The sequence below is a fragment of the Brachyistius frenatus genome, unplaced genomic scaffold (assembly GCF_029030835.1).
Source record: "Brachyistius frenatus isolate BFR_SWC_R1_liver_20210118 unplaced genomic scaffold, ASM2903083v1 Contig_5, whole genome shotgun sequence".
Taxonomy (NCBI): domain Eukaryota; kingdom Metazoa; phylum Chordata; class Actinopteri; family Embiotocidae; genus Brachyistius; species Brachyistius frenatus.
Genome location: NW_027210604.1, coordinates 7,091,356 through 7,108,979, shown reverse-complemented (window position 1 = coordinate 7,108,979; position 17,624 = coordinate 7,091,356). Strand labels below are relative to the sequence as shown.

Below are 17,624 nucleotides of genomic sequence, written 5' to 3'. Positions count from 1 at the left end.
TGAAGACTTCAAGTCGGTTTGAAACTTCTTCCATTTCACCATGATTGAGGCCGCTGAGCTCCTGAGAACACACAATAAAAATGTTTTCACACTTGCTCTGATCTGCGCCTCAGGTTCTTCAGAATTCATGTCCTGGTTTTTGTCCTAATTGTGGATCTTATATACACAGGTGTGTGACTTTTCTAAATGATGTCCAGTCAATTAAATTTGCCACAGGTGACTCCAATCAAGTTCTGGACTATTCAAGCAAACAGGAGCCACCTGACCACAGTTAGGAGCCACAGCAAAGGAACTTAAGACTTTTCATAGATGAGCTGACATTTCTAAAACTTTTTTTTATGCCTTGCCATTATGGGATATTCAGCGTAGCCTGATGCAATAAAATATCAATTTTATCAATTAAAAATGACATCTACAGCGCCATACAAGTGTGCAGGAAGGAGAGGGATCTGAATACTTTTCGAGGTGACTGTAATTTGATTATAGCTCAGACTTTGAACTGTGAATAAATTGGTTTAATCTCTATGTTGCGTTTTTCCTTCTGCTGAAATATAAAAGGCAGCGTAAAGGTTGGAAATTCCTGACATTCTGTTCCTAATCACATTTCTACCACGGACAAAATCAAGAATGTGAACACGCTGACACACTTTGATGTACATTAAATGTCCAGAGTGCCAAGTCCCCCCCCGCCCCAAAATAGCACAAACAAGACACAAGGTTTACTATGAACACTTTTATTAAAGGGATCACAGGTAGAAAAGGTCATCAACAGTGCCAGAGACATCAGTTCTCCTCTGTGACCAACTACCGCTAACAACCAATCACGGCCTCGCTGAGACAGATGCAATATTTTGATCTGGCAAGACATGTAGAACCCAGTACGTTTACTGAAAAAACATAATTACTTAGAAACAATATGCATGTTAGGGGACCATACTTTGGACACTGCAAAATAAAGCACACCATCAAATACCAGTGCTGCTTGTTTGTACTGTGGCACAGACACAGCAACAGTAAAACTGAATGCAGGAGTCAAGAGGGAAGCGGAGTGGCCTGAAACTGCCACGCGACGATCACAAGAAGGGTTTTTAATATTATATTAATTCTACTGCGTGCAGCTCAGATCACATCATAAGAGTTTAGAATATAAACACAGTGGGAAGTCAGTTTCATGGTATCTCCTGCTGATAGCCGAGTTGAGCTCATCCACTGAAACATCGCGATTTGACTGCGGCAGCTGTGAAAAATCTCGTTTTCCGATGCCCAGTGGGAAAAGGGATACGGTGGTCTCCGGCTGAATTACAGCAGCGGCCTTCGAGATCACGTCCCACAAGGCGGCGAACCCAGTGTCGGAAGTGAAATAATTACTGAACTGCAAACATTAACGATACAAAAGATTCAAATAGGAGTACACTAGAAAAAAAAAAAATAATAAAAAAAATAACATAAAGACCCTCTGAGAGACTGTCACGGACGCTTTCCTGACACGGCGAGGTACTTTTGTCAAAAATCTGCCCGTTACATGTTGTTACTAAAATCAACAGTTGTATCTCCCTCCTGCACTAACCTCGCACGAATGCACATGAAGCCATCTAAAACAAACCACCGTTTCTAATGTGGCTCGTCGTTAATGTCCGCGCAGCACAGGCCACAGAAAGTCAACAACACATAGGAGGATATCTACACGAGCAAAAATACATAAGTCAGCTGATCATAATACAGCACGTGGTGCAGACAATTAGCTGCAACTCCTTTGTTTGACGGAAGCTTGTTTTTTAAATCCCCGCCCACCCCCCCCCTCACCGCCCACTCTCAGTGTATGTATGCGTGTCTGTACAGTTATAGATATGGTTGCTTTGACAGATGTGAAGAGTGGAGTCTTTAATGTTCAAAGAAAAACAAAACCAGTTTTTATTCATTCTGACGCATTCCATACAAAAATTCAATTTCCTGATTGGCTTGGCAAAGCGTTCCTTTGGCAACCGCTTACAGAACTCCACTAACCTCCGTTATGGAGGGAAGGTGGCTTGTTCCCTTCTGTCAAACCTTTCTCAAAACTCAAACCAATCGCAAAAATAAAGACAGGGGGACAGCTCGTCTGTCAGTGTCTGTGTAGGTCCATATCCTATATGTAACTGCTGTCGGTTACTTCAAGTTTTTTTTTTCTTTCTTTTTTGTCTTTGCACTGACTTTCTGCAGGACATATACAGTGTTATTCTGACTTTACAAAATACTATGCAACCGGAGCAGACTGGCTGCAGGTGAGCATGTGAAACATTGGTGCGAGACGGGCAGTCGAGATTGAGCCAAGACAGTCGACCGATCAGCTACAATATCAGGAGGTGAAGAGAAGGGATGAATGGACAGTCAGCTGGATGGAGTGGGCTGGGAGAGCAGAAGGATGAAGGGTTATCCGAATGAACAACCAGTACAAAGGATGAAGTTGGGCAGGAGGGGGGGTGGGGGGTGTGTGGCAACGCCCCCCTCTGTGTCCTATCGGTCCATTTCGTCCAGCAGGGGTGTGGCGTCTCCAGCGATGGACATGGGGGTGCTCTCGATCATGGGGCTGGGTGATGGTCGCGGCGTCATCCTCTGGGCTTTCTTCCGCCCCTCCGCTTCTTTCTCCTTCAGCCACTGCTCGGCCATCTTGCCCCAGTCCACCGCGGAGGAACTGCTGCCGCTCGGCCTGCGGGGAGGGAGCACAGGGGGGAGGCGTTTTATTTAACAGTGCATGAAAATAAGCCCCGACCGTACGGCGGGAGGCTACTCCGCTCGAAACTTGTGCAGTGTTGGTTTAGCACCACCTAGTGGTAGTGCACGCTGCAAAATACACAATTGACCGTTACATCTCTTTTCTGAGACGCACGTCGGGGTCGAATTATTAAAACAGTACAAAAACCCGACAGTATGGAGGAGTCATCACTGAGTTACTGCTGTTCTCACGTGCCCTTTACGTACTTTGACTGCGGCGGCTGCGGCTGCTGCTGCTGTTGCTGCTGCTGCTGCTGCTGCTGCTGTTGCTGCTGCGGCGTCCGTCCTCGGGATGAGGTGGAGGACGACGGCGTGCCAGATGAGTGGCCGTGGTGACTGCTGTGGTGGCCGTGGTGGCCGTGATGCGACACGTGGCCTCCGTGCGGGTGGGAGTGTGAGGACTGGGGGGTGGAGCCGGAGTACTGCGGCGTGCCCAGCGCCTGCTGGCTCGGTGTGGTGTACGAGTAGCTGGGGGTCATCATGGGTGTCGTCATGGGCTGCTGAGGTGTCGCGAAAACCTGCGGGAGGCGGAAACGTCGGCGATGAAAGTCAATTTCACGGAAAGAAAATGCCGTATTTATATTCTACTGGTACATGAAATGGTGCCAAGTCTAACTGGAATCGTATTCACGCAGCCCGTTCGGCAGTCAAAAATCACATCAGATGTTATTTAACGGTTAATAGTGTTTTATATAACTAAAAGGATGAAAAAAAAAAAAAAGATCTTGAAGTGGAAATATAAGAAATGGTCCATTTTGTCTCCCTTCAGATTTTTTTTTCTCAAAAAGAGAACACGGGTCACATGCAATTTGATTTCTCTCCCTTTAATTTATTTTTCAGTTTAATTTAATCGCATGAGGTCATTGAGTTTCTTGCTGTAAATGGTGCAATAACCATTTAACTTTTCATAAAAGTTTTTTTTTTTTTACAATGAAGAGCTTGCCTCATTTATCCTCATGACCTTTGAGTACAGTTAACTCATCTTAGTATTCAGCTTTGTAATGTTGTTCATAATGCTAAACTAATCACTCAGCTCATGAATCTGAAGGACAGTTCATCATATCAGCTGATATGCTTCCCGTTTCCCATTATCACAAGGGCTGCTGCAACTGTATTGTATCGTTCCAACGTGGATGCTTACAGCCTATAAAAACCTAAAAGAGCAGTCTGTCAGGAGTCTGAAGCAGTGGAGCCGTATCTCCAAATCAACTTTAGTCCTTCCGCAGTAGCTCTCGACATTAAAAGCTGCCCTTACGTGATAAGCCGAGGAGCTCCCTCCTCCTCCTCCTGTGCTGCCGCCGTAGCCATACTGGCTGGAGCCCCACTGAGCAGGGGTGGTGTTGGGGTTCTGGCCCTGGCCTGTGACTGCGGCGATAGCGTTGAACATCTGAGAAGTCATGTTGCGTGGGAGGGCGTTGACAGCTCGTGTCAAGTCTGTAAAGAGAAGAAGGAAAGCATTAAAAAAAAATGATCACATGTACTACTTCTGTGTGTGTGTGTGTGTGTGTGTGTGTGTGTGTGTGTGTGTGTGTGTGTGTGTGTGTGCGCGCGCGCGCGGAAGACAGCGGGACTCGCCTGCAATATTGATGTTGGCTGGGGTGGCGTTCAGGGATGCGGGTGTCCTCGTTCGGCTGCTGTTGCTGGGAGTGATGCCTTTGATGGGGGACAAAAAGTGAGATAGTCACCAACAACATACTTCACTGGTTTGTAATAAGACACTATTGGTACAGTCCTTCAGTACCTGGCACAGGCTCCTGATAATGGTCCTTAAACCAACGGAACAGTCCATTCACTGTAGGAAATATCTGTGAACGGTAGCGGAAGCCATCCGGGGTGATGGTCACGTACTCAACTCTAAAAGGCGGGGGAAAAAAACCCCAACATGTTTTAATCCTACAATCAGGTTGAAAACTTCCAATATAACGCGCCTCGGCAGTGGAGCTGTCATGTAGGAGTGCGGATAAGAATTGTGTGGCTGGCACAAAAAGTATGATTTCACTCAAAGATTCAGATTTGCAAATATGAGTGTGTGGCAGCCTGTCGCCATATGTCTCTATGATTCATGAGTATTTACAGCACTGAGTGGCATTGACTGCTGTCCTTGGAATTTGAATGTGAGCTGAGCATGAACAAATTTAACATAATGTCAATTTTCACAATATTTTCTACCTACGGCATCGTAGTATCGAGTGATTAGAAAACAGGAGACAAGAACATTTCTGCTCACCGTGGTTTTCCGCGAGGCTGGTAGCCCAGAATGAATTTCCCCGGGAGGTCTTTACAGGCCGAAATAAAGTAAGGAATAAAAGTAGGCTTCTCTCTTTTTGTTTTGACCAATAACTCCTCCATTTTCTATCAAAGAGAGCAAGAGAAAAGCAGCTATGAGCAGCTGACTAGTAGCAAAAACAGGTAATAGAACGAGATGAGTTCTTGGATTATGCTTCCAACAGAAAGATTAATATCCAAAAGATGACAGAATACTCCCGACAGAACATCTCGACATACCTCCTTGTTTCCTTGGTGGCACTCCTGGAAGTATTTATGTCCCAGTAGATCCCGGGCAAATGACGCCATTGGCTGAATGTACCGAGCAGTGATTTCATCGAGGTCTTCAAACTCCTGCAGAGAATAAAAAAAAAAAACAATTGCAGCAGCCACAACAAAACTTTCACAACATCTTCTGCAGATTTGATTACATGAAGCACACGAGGATGCTACGAGAGGAGAAAGCAGCTTACCTCATTATTGATCCAGAGAGTGTGCCCTAAGCTGAATGCGTTCTCTTTGCCTTCTTCTCTCACGTCCACATGCTGGTAGATTCCATCAGCCACCTTCAAAACATCCCACAGTGTCAGACTGCAACATGTCGAGTCAAACGATTAACAACAAATTTTACAGACATGATCTGAGTGGCTTTTAATATATTCTCACATTTTCATTTAATTTCCTTTCATGTTTCTTTCTATTTTACCTGTTTTTTTTTTTTCCTTCCTTTTTCTCATGCATGCCATGTCTTTCTTAAATGTAATCATCTATCTACCCAGCCGTGCCTCTCTATCTGCAGCTTACTTTCCAGGTGACTGTAAGATGGTTCTCTCCCTTGCTGCTCGGTCTGATGATTAAGTCTCCCTGATCGAGGGTCTCCATCATCTTCTCTGCCTGGTTGAAACTGATATTGTGGAAGTTGGGGTGGGCGATCACGCGCTTTATGTATGCTGAGGAGACAGAGAGAAGGTACAAGGATCAGTGACGTCCAAGTAAATATTGTTAGGTAAACAAAATGTATTGAGGAGAAAAGTTCCCCTGAAGTTTTATGAGTTTGAATTAACTTGCGATTGTGTTATTATATATATATTTTTTTTATCCTAACGTGTTCTCTGTTGTTTCTTTTTGAGCTCCTCCTCCAGTTTCTGATCTTCAGACTCGTTGTCAAAGTCGTAGTAGCTGTCCTTGGGGAGCTTCCATTCGTTGGCCTTGTCCATCAGATCTGAGGTGCGGCATGTGAGGTCAACACTGAATTTCTCAATGTCGATTTTCATGATGCGGCAGTGAACGGTCATGCCCACCTGAGGGAGGAGGGGCAGCAACAATCAAGTATGACGCATGTGATCCATCGGGACTGGGTAGTGGGACAGGCATCGACACCACGAAGATTTTTAACCGGTAAAATTAAAGCAATATAATAAATAAATAAAAACATTAAAAGCATCAGGAAGCACAACAACAAACACCACCTCACCTTGACCCTCTCCTCAGGGTGTTTGACTGTTTTGTCACTGAGAAACTTGGTGGGAATGAATCCCTGGACACCGTTATCTAATCTGCTGCGCACACCAATGGCCTGACCTGGACACGAACCGCTGTCAAAGTGATTCCACACCTAAAGCAGAGGCACAAAGCAAAAGGCAAAAAAGATTAAAATTTAAAAAAAAAAAAGAAAAGGAGAAAAGAATGTTTTGTCATTCGACTCGGTTTTCGCACACCAAGTTGTCAAAATAAGAAAACTCAGGAGTCTGGTACCTCACTCAGTTCAGGGAAATTGTCCTGCTGGCAGAAGGGACACTGCCACAGGCCTGTATTATCATTACGGATGGCCTGGTCGTAGCTCTCTCCCTGAGGCCGCCGGTGAGCAATACCAGTCACTATACTGGTGATCAGTTTACCTGGAAGAAAAGGAGGTCAAATAATTACCCTCAAGAAAAGGGAACCAGCTTCTTGGGGTCTTTCATGATTGTTAGTAATTAACTTGCACATACTAATTGTATAGTATTGATCTTTCGTTTATATTACCAATATAGAAGGTCTCTGGAGTCTCCTTGGTGAGCAGGTTGAAGACCTCCTCTGTGTTAGGGACCCTGTAGGGAACTCTCAGGTCTTTGTACCTGCAGCTCAGCTCTGCACGGATGTCATAGAGAGTAATTCCCTTGTTGCCATAACCCTGCAGGGACAAAACCAAGAAGAAAACAAGGGGGATGATAAAACTAAACTGTAAAAAGTGAGTGAACGTGAAAAGTGAATTATTTTGGCTTCACAGGTTCCTGAAATATATGTTGGTGTTTGAAATATCCGTTTCTAGAATAACGGCATGAAACAAAATGGAGAGAAGAAAAAAAAAAGAGAGGTAGTGTATTTCATCTTGCCATTATCTCTTCTTGGCCATATTTTACTTGGCAACAAGATGCATGAGGCATTGCCACCGTCAAAGGCACCCCTCTCCCCCACCTCTCCCTCTCTCTCTCTCTCACACACACACACACACACACACACACACACACACACACACACACACACACACACACACACACACACACACACACACACACACACACACACACACTGACCTGTCTCTCGAGCTCTTCAGCAAAAGCATCCAGGTCCAGATCTTTGAGACGTTCTGGATTTTCCAAGATCTCCTCCAGAGCTCCGGCTGGGTTGGCATCTTCTGCCGACTCATCGTACTCGAGGGCATCGACAGCCATCTTGCGAGCCCACTCGTATGTCTCGGGGTGGACACGAGATCCATCCAATACCTCGATGTAGGAGTCCGTGCTGCGCAGGGCGTTTGAGAGAAGACAAACCAGTGATTTCAATTAACCTCACAGCAGAGTAAACTGTAGATCACAGCCTTGTCTGTACATTTATGGGAGACATCCGGATGCTCTGAAGATGTACCGACCTGTCCCCAAGTGATGCCGTGTCGATCTTGATGAAACCGGCACAGTTGATAAAAACCTTGGGTCCCATGTGACACATTGTGACCAGCTGCGTTCTGTTTTCCAGACGAGTGTTGTTCTGCTTCAGAATCTGCACAAATAAAACAAGCAGAGCTCATAAGGTGAGGCACCGTAATCCAGTCTATTTTATCATAGCAGCACAGATCCATACCTTGAGAAGGTGGGAGCCCTTTCTCGGCCCAAGACCGCAGACAAACTGGACCAGGCTCTGAGTGTGAGGGTGGGCGATGGCCCTGTTCACGTCCACTCCAACCTCATTGACACGGTTGATGAACTCACAGTAAAGAGCGCAGAGCAAATCCTCCTTCACCACATGCTCCTGAAAAAGAGGGCGATGATTTCGCAATGAGGTACGCAGTGTCGCTGCAGAATTGTGTTTCACTTTCAATCACAAGGATATATTTCACATTTTATTGTTCACTGAGATTAGAGAGGCAGCAAGTCATACCATCATTTTTAATATTCACAGGTTGATACGTGAATTTTATAGCTTGCAATATTGAATGGGTGCGTGTGATTCTATATATACAGATAGACAGCAGGAACCATAATCTCTCTATTAAAGAATGTCCAAATAGAAAATAAGCCCGAAGGCACCAAATGAAACCCTTGAAAAATAATTGCAATCATAACACCAAAATAATCCAGTCATTCACTGAAGTCAAAGAAAATGGTGCATTACATATATACGTGGGGATGAAACCACATGAATCGATCAGTCTCACCTGCAGTGGATGGAGTTTGAGGCAGAGAATATCCTCATCACTGCTGCAGACCTGAGCGTACTCCACTAGGGGATCCTGGATCTTCCTGGCTATCGAGACAGCTTGTCGCAGCAAGGGAGGGTAATCCCTGAAATCAACCTGCGCAGGGAGAAAGCGGGAGGTTCGGAGAAAGTGAGCCGAGAAAAGAAACAAGAGGGCCACATCTGGGATCCAGTGCACTTGTTTTGGTTAACTGCCAAAGTCAAGCCATGAAACCGAGGTGCCTGTGTGTGGATTATAAGTGTGAAGTGTTTACCTCGGACTTCTTGCTGTTCATGTACAATGTGGCCAACTCGTTGTCAACAAGTTCCACTCCCACAGCGGGCAGAGAGGACTCCTGCTCCAGCTCGCTGATCGTCCTCTTGATGTCCTCCATAATCATTTGGGCATCTCTGCACGCACAGCGTGTTTTTAACATTACAATCACAACTCCTTCATTGCTTGTAAATATTGTTCAAAATGTCTGCGTGTTTTCTTTCCTGCGCGAACAGAAAGAAATCCGAGATTTACCGGTTTTCTCCGGCGACAGCCACCACGTGAGGTTTCTTGCCGGACAGAAACTTCTTGAGACTTTCGATGTCGTGGGCCTGCAGATGACACGTTCAAAACAGTAAACATCTCAAAGAACAAAGGACATGTTGTTTGCACCGAGGTACAGCTGTGCTCTCTGCTTGTACCTTCTTCTCTCTATCATCCTCCCTAAAGGCATTCCTCCTCTTCATGAAGTAGGGCAGACGAAGGAAATCCACCACTTCTCCTTCCCCGTTGATCAGAGCGCAGAAAACTGGTGTATCTCTGTCAGGGCAAAGTTTATTTAAAAAATAAACTTTTACAAAAACAAACAAAGCATGGTCTTATTTAAACCATGGAGTATGTCTGCCACAATTAACAGGGAGTCGTTTTAGCACCAACAAATCTAGCAACTAAAATGTCTGGGGGAAAAAAAAAGTAAATATCGTGGGACACATACCTGCTTGGTGCGTAGCCTACACCGAGCACCCGAATGCCTTTTCCCTGACTCTCATCCATCAGATCATCATCTTCCTCCACCTGCTGATCTGGCCTGTAAGGAGCCACCTTAAGCCAGTTATACAGCCGGCGACAGCAGGACTTCAAGGACAAATGGAGAGCAACAGAGTTAATGACGAGTTCTCAAGTTAAAAATACTAATTAAACAAATGATTTATGGCACGTCTGTAAAGAGTTTGCCACGTTGTACGTAACGATGTTACAGTAATGTGATTATGCATTGAAATTAAAAACGGATATCGTAGATATCAGGACAATTACCCTGACAATGCTCTCTTTGGCCTCAGCTATCAGCTTGCTCTTAAGCTCCTTTGCCATCTGAGGGTAGAGGAACTGGTTGAGCGCTCTCTCTATGGCCAAAGTTCGCTGCCTGTTCCACTCCTGCACCTGGTGACTGAACTCATCCCTGTAGTAGAACTGCTTGATCTCGTCGAAGTACGTCTGGTCCCCGGCATACCTGAGGACCAACGCAGAGAAGCAGAAATAGAAAGGAGCGCCTCATTATTACCAGTCATGATTCAAAAGCCCCATATTCTACTGACAAGGATGTGGATACAAAAATTCTGCTGCATCTTAAACATTCAAGAAATTAAACTCGGGGGACCTAACCTACTTGTAAACCCCTCTTTCCTCCAACAACCAAGCTCAGTTTCTATGCTGACGGTAAAATGGGACAATAGTTAAGACACATGAGAGCCTGTGTTTCATAAATGTCCAAAGAATGTGAAACAAACAGGGCAGGGTTTATAAGAGATCAGGATGTTTGTATATTTATCTTTTGTCTCATCTGGTCAATAAAACTTAAAGAGATTGGCCTGCGTGTTTAATGCTCAGTCAACCTATAATCATAAATTAAACATGACTATCTTAATTGAGGATGTTAAGCTTCTGTAAATCTGGCAGATAAACATCATCAAAAAGATCATTGTCCATATCCACAGTAATACCGGTGTGCTTACCCTTTGACGCCTATAAGGTCTATACAGATATCAATGGACAGCAGACCCTCATCCTCTGCCAGGCACATCTTCAGGAACTGATCCCCATTCAGCTCTTTCACAGCCTTGTTCTTAAGATACTTGAAGGAGTAGGCGAAATGAGCCTCATCTATCTCCTACAGGAAGTAAACAAATGGCAAGAAGGGTTTAGAAAGGTACATCCTGCTTCGGAGTACATGTCGTTTTTTTTTGTGTTCACGCCTCCATACCTTTTTGCCCTTTTTAGTAGGTTTGATGTTGATCTTGGCTCTCTCCTGAAAGGTCTGTCGGAGCACATGTCTGACCAGAGGTTCCCGAGCAATCTGCATGGCGACCATGTACCTTGTTCCTTCCAGCACGGCCTCTGGAGTCGAGAACTGGCTGCAGACATAATCTTTGGCCAGCTCTATGGGCTCAGCAGGGAACTGCTCTGTCTCGTGACGCTGATAACTGTCTCTCAGATTTTCTCCAAACTGCTCGGGAGTTAATCCAAATTTTTTAGCCAGGCCATCTGCAGTCAGGAAGACACACGGAAAGAAGTAATACAGCAGTCATACTTGAAGATTGAGATTGTCGTCTTACGTAGAAAAGGAGACTAACCGAGTCCTACGCTCTGACAGATGCTGTACATATCTCTACGAGATGCCAACTTCAGGTCGGGCCCTTTCTGTTGTGGTTGTTCTTCTTCTTCTTCGACCTCCATCTCCTCCTCTTCACCTAAAGAGACAGATTGGCAGAAAATTGTTAAAATAAGGGAAACACAAAGTTGTTTTGATGACCATAAAACTTCTGCAGTTTCTGCCAATGATCATCTAATGAACCATATCCATCTTACCATCCTCTGACACTTCTTTGATCTTCTTGAGCCGCTTCTTGTTGGCTTTGGCGGCATTCTGCATCTTGGGGATGTCTCGGCCATAGTAGAGCAAAAAGTGATTGTACACATCACCCAGCTCTTCAAGAGTCTGCACATCTTTCAGCCTGTAAAAAACAACGAAATAGATTTGAATTGGACAAAAAAAAGAACAGTGAGGACAAGTGAAAAGCATGTTTTCATCTTCATCTTTCTTTTCATCAAATTATTACTTACTTAGTGCAATGACAATCACAAAAATAACACATATGAGATCATCTTTTACAAGTTAAGGCCTCCAGTGTTATCAAGAAGTACCTCTCCATGTCAGCAGTGTCCAAAGGACGGATGCCATCAGCCAGAGGTTTGTCAGGGTCAGCAGAGATCTGCTCAAACTGGTATGACTGCATCTTCCGAAACAGACGGGTCAGGTTCTGCTTCCGCGTTTTTAGTTGAGTCCACTGGTGGATGGAGGAGGGGGGGGGATGTATAAATCAAGAAACCAGAAGTAGTATTTGTACACTAGGATTATGGAAGCAGGTGATTGTGAACGAGCAGTAATTGTTGTTTAACTTGTTGTAAAAGTAATAATTGAAGGATTAGTCTGTAATATTAATGCTACCTTTTCATCCCACTGCCACACCTTCCACAGGTCATTGATATTAAGCTCTGGTTCAACATATTCTTTCCTGTAGAAAGCTATGAAAGGAACCTGGAAAAAAGTCATTACAACGGCATCATATTATGACCTCCTATTAAACACATACTGACAAGCTGTTCATGAAAACAGACGTTAAATGAAGGAGATCTCACTCTACCTCAAACTGTTGATTCCGCATGAAGTTAAGGGCCTCTTTGATCTTGGCAATGGTGCTGGGGCCTTTCCTGCTGAAGTTTGTGGTTGTTCCTCTGTCCAGATAATCTGTGCTTTCCTGTTGAGGGCACAACAGAAAAAAGTAGATATTATGATTATGAGAAACAAGGCACAAGTATGAAGAAAGTCCATTCAAAAACAGTGGAATCTAACCAGGTAAAATGTCTGAAAATCCAAGAAAGTTGTTAGCGTATGTGTGGCAAAGGCCATACCTGCATGGAGATCGTAAGAGTGGAGAAACCATGTCTGAAGATCCACTCTGCTTCCTCTTCCAGCTCGTCATCCTCAGCAGGTTTAACAGGGATGGATCGCAACTACGGGACAGAAAATCGCCTGAGTCAGGAAACAAGATCAGGCAAACACAGACTAATGATGTTTACAATTTATGAATCCACAAACACATACCTGGAACCTCTCAGGCATATCTGTGGTGCGGATCTCATTGTCCTGGTCAGTCATGTGACTACTTTCCAGCTCACTGGGCTCGTAGAGCTCAAAAATGCTCTTTCTCCCATGCCTCCTCTTAGTCTGCTTCTTGGGTCGGTCCCAGCCCTCTTCTTCTGGATCCTCTTCCTCCTCCTCACCCTGGTCATAAGTGTCCGGGTCAAAGTCAGCAAAGTCGAAGTCGCCACCAAAAATCTCTTGGGCCTCCTGGAGGGCTCTGTGGGAGCAGTGTCCATCATTAGGATGAGCAACAGGGATTACGTATTTTTCCTAAATCATTCAATGGTTGTTTCATATTGTCTCAAAGTTTTCTGATCGATTTCGATCGTTTTTATTGATGGACTGTAGTGACACTTGATCCTGAAATAATTTACACAAAGTCCAACACTTACGCATCTGTGTATCCTGAGAACTTTTTGCCTCTCTTTTTGGTGATGGGCTGGCCATCATCATCCACAATGAAATCATCTATATCTGTGGGACAAATTAAAAAGTTAATAAATTGAATACATCTTTTTAAATTAATTGTGTTACAATGTTTACATTCCAATTCTTTTATTTATTTTCGAGACACTTGTGGCCAACCTGACTCCTCGTCCTCTCCTTCTTCGTCATCATCTGCGTGTTGGAGAGGCTCGTCGACGGCCTCGCCGTCCTCCAGCTCGCCGTCAGCGTCCCCATGAAAGATCTCATCTGCGATCATGTCTTTCTCGTCATCATCATCATCGTCGTCCAGAGTTTTGACACGGTCGTATTTCTTTTTCTGCGATACAAGATATGCAGAGCATCAGTACAGCTACAGTAGCTTAAACCTTTTCGAGTGTGCAAAAAGGACATTCAAATGCTGGGAGTCGGGCATAGTGTGACGCTTAAGGTACAAGTGTATACTAGAACTACACAGGGAAAGAAAAGTAATAGGAAACAATTCTTACCCTCCTTTTCACTTTGACACCCAAATTTTCCTCAATAAGGTCAAGATCATCATCGTCCAGGTAATCGTCATAATCTGCAAAGACAACAAGTCTCCGTCAGAGGAAACAAACTCAGGGCACGCTGCATTTCTACAAAAAAGCAAAAAACAAACACGATTATCTGTTGAGGAAACCAAATATTGATGGATGAAAGTAATTGTTACAAAGATTGTTTTTTTTCCCTTCAAACTTCGGCACATTTACACCACAATGACTGAGAATCCGTGTTATCCGTCTGCATAACTGCTGCAAACAACCGTTGCTAATTACACTAAAAGAACACACTCACTTTCTTGGATCATGAGAAAGCGTCAATATGAAGCCAGGTTAAACCAGCAGAGAACTAACATTAAGCAGCATCTGCCCAGGTTAATGCAACCAATGTGTGGGGGGCATCTGGCTCCACAACATATGGAGCTGAAAGCGCGACGCAATCTGTTATTTTACGCTCTCAACAGATGCTAGAAATATGTTTAGTCTACTGACATTATTTTCCCACTTTAAAATTGACTGTTCAGCACATTCCAGTCCAAACGGGAGGCTCAGATAACTTGATAAAAAAAAAAAAAAAAAAAAAAAAAAAATACAATATGTAATTGCAATATTCCAGACCGACTATCTCTCTTCAACTGTCACTTCAGTGTATTGGGAATTCACTATTGACTCAGTTACCAGTTAATTTTTTTTGAAATTTCCACGATTTTTCCGCTAAAAATTTAAGCAGCAGCTGTGCTTAAAGTATTAGTATTATGATTTATTTTTTTTACTTTTACCATTGTTTTCTAAGTTCAATAAATAAATAAAAAAAAGATTAGAACTAGTCTGTTATGACATCAAATATTGTTATACTGTCATATATTTGCAGACTTTGTCATTTCTTAATTGTGGCCAAGATCCAAACACATCCAACTGACTACGTAATGGTGACGCCTTTTCCAAATTACCTCAAACCAAATTTGGCATTTCTGTGTTGCAGCTTCTTATTATGTACTGGCTCAAATAAACGCTGATTGCAGTATACCTGAAATAAACTTGAGCAACATTCCCCCCCCCCGAAATAAATCAAGCAATCTGTTTTTACAGACTATAGAAAGCAATACATTTTAAGGGGCCACATTACATTAGACAACAACATCGTTTTCTGATCATTACCAATCCACTGCAATTTCTTTCCATTTCCTTCTCCATATCACAGTTTTCCACCTACACAGAAGGTTTGGGCCTCCTTTGCCACTTGTTGTTGAGAGGGTGGCATCACTTAACACTGTGCCATCAGTGATTCCCCTCCATTTTGTTTATGTGCCATCAGAATCCACAACGCTACGGCACCCAGGACCTCCGACCTCGGCAGACTGAGTCTCTCAACCGTACATCACCCACAGTTAACCTGTCACCACCAGAGACCGTATGAAGCCGCAACCAAGCTGTTTAGTTCATACACTATGAATATACATCCCACATGTAAATACACACCCATTTTATTGTATCTATTATCACCATTTCATCTTATTTATGATGAAAAGGTATTTATGGACATTTCTTTCTCTGACTTTGACTCACATTCCTCTGAGCTGTTGTGTCAAATTGAATTTCCTCTACAGGCAATCAATAAAGGTACATCTCTCATCACTATATCATTTACTGAAGCGATGAAGTAATACAGCACTGAGACTGTAAACCAGACAGGTTTGACTCATCATATCTGAACAACTTGATCAATAACAGAGATGTGAGCAACAGTAAAAATGGTGTTTTTGGCTTCATCATTTTTCTTGAAAGGTTACGCAGGCAGCCATTTTACAAAACACCAATATTAAAATTACTGCAGTGATACAACATAGACAGAAATAATGCTGAATAATTATGAAGTTTTGCTATTGAGGATCATGTATGGGCAAATGGGAATTGAGAGGATGTGAATGTAAACAAGCCTAAACAGCATTGAAAGTAGAGGCCTTTACATCTGTAACACCGCTGAACAGTTGAAACCGCATATCTATAACTTAAAAAAGACAAGATGAACTTACTGCGCTTTTTACGTCGATGCCTCACTTCCTCGTCTGAGTCACTCCCTCCGCCACTCCGGCTTCTTTCCCCTTCCCCCTCCTCCTCCGCTTCCTCGTCTCCATCATCAATGAGGCCACGTAAATTTCCTTGCTCATCCTGGTCCTCCGTGTTCTCCTCTTCTTCCTCTTCATCTGTTGAGAAACGACCGACAAGTGGTTCGAACGCCACGCAACTCCCGACTGTGAAACGCATCCCCCGAAGACCGAAAGAGTTCAGATCTTACCATCTTCTGCCATAAACCGCTGGGTCTTCTTAGGCTTTAGGTCCTTCTCCTCGAACTCCTCATCCGACTCCTCAGCCTCGCTCTCTATAAAGTCCGACATGCCGGCTGTTCCTGGGAAAAGGTGCAAAACAACTTTCTCGGCGTCATTCGCACATTACTGCCACAAATGTGACAAATACACATAAAAACGCAAACAAATGAATTTGATAACCTTCTCTCCTTAACATCCACCTTCACTTTAGTTTCCCCTTAAATTAGCTGTAAGGTTTGGGAGTCATCAACAGGGATATTATCACATACACATTCTTCATCAGCTCGTTGCAGCAGGTTCTTGAACATCATATAATTAAGATTGAGGGCAGCATTTAAACCCGAGACACGTTTTCATGGCAAACACCTTAAAGAAGGCACATTTCACTAAATGTTTTACATATATTGTGTTGCTCACAAACAACAAATAAAAACTGAATTTACGTCCAATGCTCGCGTAAATAATGGTCTCTGCTCTATCAGCGATATAATCTGGAAAAAGTCACAACAAACTAGATATAACTGGCGAGCTTTTTTAAAAAACAAACAAAAACAACAACTACACCTACCGATGTCGCAATGCGCACCCAATGTCGACGGATTACTACCAACCAAACACGTTATTGGTTTTCAATCTAAAAAAGAGAGCTAACGTTATCCGGATGCTCCGCCTAGGACAGCCGATGAACTGCCGAACATCCAAATAGTCATTTTATTTTATTTTTTTATTGGAGAATAACGATTAATGGCTTACGAAGTTTGATCCCTGAGCGCGAGCGACCATGAGCGAGGCTTGGACCCACGTTAGCGACGCAAAATTAGCAACCTTTGGCAAGTAGCTGCAATTTTAACGTCACGTTTGTTCCTCCAGAAACTATATTCTACACCGCAATAGATTAGTTAGCGGTCCGAGTTCACCGCTTGGGAGAAATTAAATGAAGGCCTCCGGACCAACTTCTTGAGCCTAATGCCAGCTAGCGTTAGCCTGCGTTATGTGGAACAACAACAGCCGATGGCGTTTGAAGCTAGCCTCTTTTTTTTTTTAACGACCGGGTGCGAAACAGCAAGTGGTTGAAATCGCAAATGACCACGGTGAAAAAAAAAAAAGGACTTACACGTCTCAGTGCGGTTGTATAGTCCGAAAAAAATAATTACAGTAAATAACTGGCTTGTGTTGTGTTTTATGTTTCGGAGCTTGCGCTTGTTAAAATAAAAAAAAAAAATGGCCGAGGACGAGCGGCGTGATGACACTTCCGGTACGGAAGTGAGGGAACTTCCAACCTCTTCCGTAGCAAAGTGACGCACCCCCCCCCCCCCCCCCCGCTGCTCTACCTTGATCCGGCACAAAACGAACCAACTACATAAGACGTATCACTACTACGCAGTTAATATTAGTGGAGTTTTTTT

General features: G+C 43.7%; 1 protein-coding gene across 2 annotated transcripts; it reads right to left on the bottom strand.

Annotated features, from left to right (window-relative positions):
- Window positions 1-1,887: 1,887 nt before the first annotated feature.
- supt6h (SPT6 homolog, histone chaperone and transcription elongation factor) lies at window positions 1,888-17,450 on the bottom strand. Of its 2 annotated transcripts, none has more exons than XM_069719874.1 (37): window positions 17,333-17,450; window positions 16,188-16,298; window positions 15,925-16,095; window positions 13,859-13,932; window positions 13,512-13,689; window positions 13,319-13,400; window positions 12,888-13,143; window positions 12,695-12,796; window positions 12,427-12,540; window positions 12,231-12,320; window positions 11,927-12,069; window positions 11,591-11,736; window positions 11,356-11,472; window positions 10,986-11,266; window positions 10,738-10,892; window positions 10,040-10,235; window positions 9,720-9,859; window positions 9,427-9,544; window positions 9,260-9,336; window positions 9,006-9,141; window positions 8,711-8,848; window positions 8,137-8,304; window positions 7,928-8,055; window positions 7,593-7,800; window positions 7,042-7,189; window positions 6,772-6,914; window positions 6,491-6,631; window positions 6,122-6,317; window positions 5,821-5,966; window positions 5,490-5,582; window positions 5,257-5,370; window positions 4,979-5,103; window positions 4,493-4,605; window positions 4,327-4,404; window positions 4,007-4,185; window positions 2,959-3,269; window positions 1,888-2,686 (listed from the first exon to the last, which is right to left on the bottom strand). In XM_069719874.1, the coding sequence occupies exons 2-37, from the start codon at window positions 16,285-16,287 to the stop codon at window positions 2,494-2,496; spliced, it is 5,298 nt and encodes a 1,765-aa protein (XP_069575975.1). In that variant the 5' UTR covers window positions 16,288-16,298; window positions 17,333-17,450; the 3' UTR covers window positions 1,888-2,493. The 2 variants fall into 2 exon arrangements, with proteins under 2 accessions (XP_069575975.1, XP_069575982.1); XM_069719881.1 differs by lacking the exon at window positions 17,333-17,450 and adding an exon at window positions 16,787-17,315.
- Window positions 17,451-17,624: the final 174 nt, after the last annotated feature.

Excerpts from the sequence above, each read along its gene's own strand:
- supt6h (XM_069719874.1), bottom strand. The coding sequence starts at position 16,287 with ATGTCGGACTTTATAGAGAGCGAGGCTGAGGAGTCGGATGAGGAGTTC. Across the intron at positions 9,142-9,259 it reads GCTGTCGCCGGAGAAAACCG|AGATGCCCAAATGATTATGG; the intron begins GTAAATCTCGGA and ends CTGTGCGTGCAG. Across the intron at positions 5,104-5,256 it reads GCCACCAAGGAAACAAGGAG|AAAATGGAGGAGTTATTGGT; the intron begins GTATGTCGAGAT and ends TCTCTTTGATAG.